This window comes from Monopterus albus, unplaced genomic scaffold, assembly GCF_001952655.1.
Source record: "Monopterus albus unplaced genomic scaffold, M_albus_1.0 scaffold197.1, whole genome shotgun sequence".
NCBI classification, from domain to species: Eukaryota; Metazoa; Chordata; class Actinopteri; order Synbranchiformes; family Synbranchidae; genus Monopterus; species Monopterus albus.
The window spans coordinates 677401-682212 of record NW_018128077.1 but is presented as its reverse complement, the minus strand read 5'-3'; the positions used below and the strand labels follow the sequence as shown (position 1 = coordinate 682212).

Below are 4812 nucleotides of genomic sequence, written 5' to 3'. Positions count from 1 at the left end.
GGCTAAGCCCGGCCGGCCCCCGTGGGGGGAGCCCCAGCCACCAGGCGCTCGCATTCGAGCCCCAACCCCGGGCCTTGCTCCAGGGTGGGGCCCCGGCTGCGCCATGCCAGGCGACGTCACGGTCCTTGATCGTAATCTATTCATAAAGGGCTTTTGAACCACTCTTAGTCTGACCCGTCACCCAGGACCTGTTTGCCTTGGGAGACCCTACCAGGGACATATAGCCCCCGACAACATAGCTCCTAGTATCACTCGGGTACTCAAACCCCTCCACCACAATAAGGTGGTGGTTCAAGGAGGGGTAAACTTAAAGATATATCTTTTTTATTTATGTCATATCTCTAAACTTAAAGATATGATATAAAAAAGGCAATTAAAAAACTACAAAAAACACAGGTAATTAAATCTGCCTCAACAATCTATCTAATTAACACATTATATGTTGTTTGTTTAACCTGCAGAAAGGGTAAAAATGCCAGAGGATTAAAATGTCAAGTTGTGGTTTTATATTGTCTATTTCTTTGGGCATAGTAACTTCCTGGAGTGTGTGCTGGTTCCTACTGTTTCTAGTCTTCATACTAAGATAGGATAACCAGCTGCCGGCATTTGGTTCATATTTACTGTTTAAATATGAGAGTGGTATAGATATTTTCATCTAACTCTCTCACTCAAGAAAGCAGCCTGTTTCCCAAAATAGCAACATTTTTTTTTAAGTATAATTCTGACTCAAAGTAGACCTCGATATTTCTTGCTAGACAACAGCATTTTTTTCTCTGAGCCTAAGAACATGCTACATTATAACTTGCATTTCAGTTTCATCCTAGTTGAGTTGTAAAATGTTAAAATGTATCTGACAGACAACTAAACGAGGCCCTGTGTCACCAGGAGGGTCAGCCACATAAGGTTGTGTCATCAGCATAGTTATAAAAAGAGATGGCATACCCTCTAATGACACTATAGATTAAAAAGTTGTGGGCATAAAATGGATCCTTGATCCCTTAATTGATTTTAGTGTTTCGACAAATCATTGTCTATTCAGACAAACAACTCTGCCAGGTGTTCCCTAGGTGTGTTGTGAAGAATGTGGTGATCAGCCGTATCAACATCGAGATCAAGTAGATTGACTCAAGAAAGTGTTATACAAGCACCGTATGCTGCTAATGCCAGGTTATGTAACGATTCATGAAATTCACTGTTTTCACAGAACTGGAGAAGAATTATGAGGAGAATCAGAGGAAGCTGGAAGGGAAAGCTCGTCAGCTGGATGGACTGGAGGACAGAATGAAAGCCATCCTCAATGACATCAACAAACAGATCCAAATCTACAACACATGCCAGTAAATCACTACTCCATATTATAAAGAAACAGATCCGTCGTCATGTGATTCTGCCATTTCCTTTGGCAAAAAATAAAAGATAAGGGCTACATGGTTGCAAGTATTTAAAAATGATTACTATCATATTGAGGTATATAAACATACCTAAGACTGAACATAGTCTAATATTGTTTTATTTTAATTATAATTTGTGTGCATTATTTTAGCTTTTATCTTTCATTTGTCTTTGAATATGAAAAAGGAAAATTATATTTTACCAAGCTCAATAATATGCAGATTTTGCTGGAAGCAATACATTGCAAGCAAGCTGTAGTTTAAACGTTTAGTTTTTTTCTTAATTAGAGCGACAGCTGCATAATCAGTGTGTCAGCATCCCCATTTTTCTATGAAATCTCTTACTACTGAGCTGTGCTCACCACAAGAGAACTTCATTGAATTGCAGTGGACAATGTCTTCTTAAAACAGGAAACAATAACTTTGTGGTACATGAGGACAAAATGAGAGTGAAAATATATTTTATTTTTGGTAACAATCAGTGAAACGTGTAAATGGTAAGGCTTTAAATAATTTTTTTGATTTTTTTAAAATTAGTTTTCAAAGAAACCAAAGTACAGACATGCAGTATGTGTATTGACATTAGGCCCTAGTCCCCCTGTAGTTTTAATTACATGACTTTTCAGTAAGAATGAAGACATGAACACATTTATTGCATTTAAGTGAATTTTAAATAAATAAATAAATAAAAAACTGTGGTGCTAGGAAGCAAATACAGTAACAGGGAAACAAATTGTATATGGCTACTTTATGTGAAAATAAAATGAACTGTTTGACTTGGTAAGCCAATAGAAACCTGCCCATACACCACCTCTGTCCGATACTACACAGTATACAGATACTAGGGATAATGGAGAGAGCATGAGCTATCTGTGTATGCCAGCAGCAGAGCTCTAGGGATACCAGAATCGATTGTCCCTTCAGTCTGTATGTCAGTGAACTTTGGTCCAGTGTCACCTGTCAGACAGAACTGGTGAAGCAAGAAGAGATTTTGGTTTACTGTAGCTGAGTCTGATGTGTTCTGAAGTGGTCACTGTACCAAGGATAGACCCTTTTGGGTAAAAGAAAAAAATGGCATTCCCTGTGGTACCCTTGAATAAACTTAATGGAATTGTTTGACAGTTGGAGAAAATCAATACCTCTGTCAGACATGTCCATTTAGTATGAACATGGAGCAGAGAAATGGTTAGCTTAGCTCAGAAAGAGAGTGGAGACTGGGGAGCAACAGTGAACCATGATTTGTCCAAAGATAAAAAGAAAATCACCCTACCAAAGCCTGTAAAGCTCATTAATGAACATATTAACCACTGGAGACTCAAGCAAGTTGCTTTTGCTGGCCAAGAAACAGATAAACTATTAATTTAAATCATTGCCAGGATTGATTTTTGTTAATTGCAAACTTGTAATGCAAAGATTGTGAATGTTTGTTTATCAAATATACTGTGATGGAAAATGTACAATCTGCAGTAATTGCTGCCTCACTGAAGTCACAAAGTATTCTACAGTATGTACAGTGTTTAATTGTGCCTTATACTGTGCCAGTATTTTGAACATTTACTCATGTACTGTTTGCATAACATAACAAACCAGAAAGCTTTATATACAGTACATATGTCTCCCAGACCACCTATTACCTGGCAGCCAAGATTTTGATAATTCATTGCCAAAGTAAAAATACCAAAAGAGCCTTATGTAAAGTTTTACACTGTACAGTTTTGTGAATAAAGGTTAAATAACTTAATATTTGTCTTTGTTGAAGTACCTTTGCTGAGCTTTTTCATCAGGAGATAGTTAGAATTAGAAAAGCCTCCATGAATGATACAGTCCCATTTTCTATCCTTGCTGTCTTGTGGCCTGGAGGTGTTCTCCCAAGGATCCGCAAAGGTGTAAGATTTCTCATTTCCATTTTTCTATTCTTCCCGGTGCTATTGAGTGCTGTCATGAGACCTTGATGTGCCCTTTGACAAAGTCTGCATCTCTGCAGACTTTACAGCCATCTGTTTGATGAAAGTTTCAGTAAAGTCAGATCATTATAAATGGCAGTATTAACAGCAAAATAACAGTTAGTCAGGCTTACTTTATCCCCAAGAACTGGCAGAGGGCAAAGGTCAATTCAAAGAGGAAGCAATAGAGAAGGAGCTAGTGTACATTAGAAATAAAGGAAATCAGAAAGACATTTTACTTCTAATAGTTGCTTTGGCTATACAGTGTTGTTAAATTAGGCAGTGTTTTGATGCAATTTTATTTTAGATGATTTTTTACTTAATTTACCAAGTTTCCATACATCTCAGTGATGAGGATGATGATGATAAACCTTTTTAGTGTGCTTGAACACAACAGTCTCTTCAATATTTACATTTGTTTACTCCCAAAGTATAGTTGAGGTAAATGTGTGCAAGTAAATACTAGTGAGGCCAGATTTCAAATTTCATCAATATGAATACAAATTTTAGACACACTTTCCCCTTGAATTGAATTGAAATAGTTTCCAAACTTTTGACTGATAGTGTATGAAATATGAACTAATATAATGAGATAAATTTTATTTTTTCAGTGTAGTTATTATTTCTCAAGATGCTCTTTGTGTGTTAGATTGTGAAAAGGAAACAGCATCACCACTGACGCAGGCCCCGGGGTGCCTTTTGGGACAAGCCCCTGGGAGCCATGGTGTAGTATAGCCATGGCCCTGTCAGGCCCTTCCTCAGCTGGTTCAAAAAATATGTTTTGGAATATTGGCCCACATAAGGAGCTGTCATGAGCACCACAGATCTATGATTGGAGGTCTGTCAGAAATATGATCACTTATACACAAATCAGCATGATAATATCTAAGAATAATGACAGAAATCATTTCTGGGAAAAATGTATTTAATTTGTACTTTGAATATTTAGTTTGGCTCACATTCTATCCACTGACATGCAGGGAGACCTATATCGATACTGCAAACAGCCATCGGGGGCCAAGACTAACAGTACTTTGATCCTTTAAATACCACAGGGTAAAAATACTTTGTTGCATGTGGAAATCATGCATTCAAAATTGTACTTATGAGCAAAAGTGTTGGCCTCAAAATACACTTGAAGTGCCAAAAGTAAAAGTACTCATTATGCAGAATGGCATATTTCACATTAATATGTAGGGTATATTATGTTATGGGTTATAATTATTATTAATCACTTTAATGTTACAGCTAAGGTGGAGCAAGGTGGAGCTCATTTAACTACCTGTTGATTTTGAATCTAATAATTATAATCCGAAAAACATTACATACTGCTGGCGAATGTCCCATAGGGGTGGGGGTAATAAAGTCTTATGGTTCTGAAGTTACCAAAAAATGTAGTGGAGTAAAAAGTACACTATTTGTCTCTGAAGTTTAGTGAAGTGAAAGTATGAAGTAGAAGAGGGGGGTGACGTAAAAGA

The 4812-nt window shown here is 37.2% G+C and overlaps 1 protein-coding gene across 2 annotated transcripts in view; it reads left to right on the top strand.

Moving 5' to 3' along the window:
* Positions 1–3105, top strand: part of lamb2 (laminin, beta 2 (laminin S)) — a 52674-nt gene extending 49569 nt beyond the window's left edge. The window contains exon 35 of one of the 2 annotated variants that reach the window (XM_020617941.1): positions 1205–3105. In XM_020617941.1, coding sequence (XP_020473597.1) covers positions 1205–1341 — 137 coding nt within the window. In that variant the 3' untranslated portion in view covers positions 1342–3105. The remainder of the gene's footprint in view (positions 1–1204) is intronic. The other variant, XM_020617940.1, reaches the window with a different exon arrangement.
* Positions 3106–4812: the final 1707 nt, after the last annotated feature.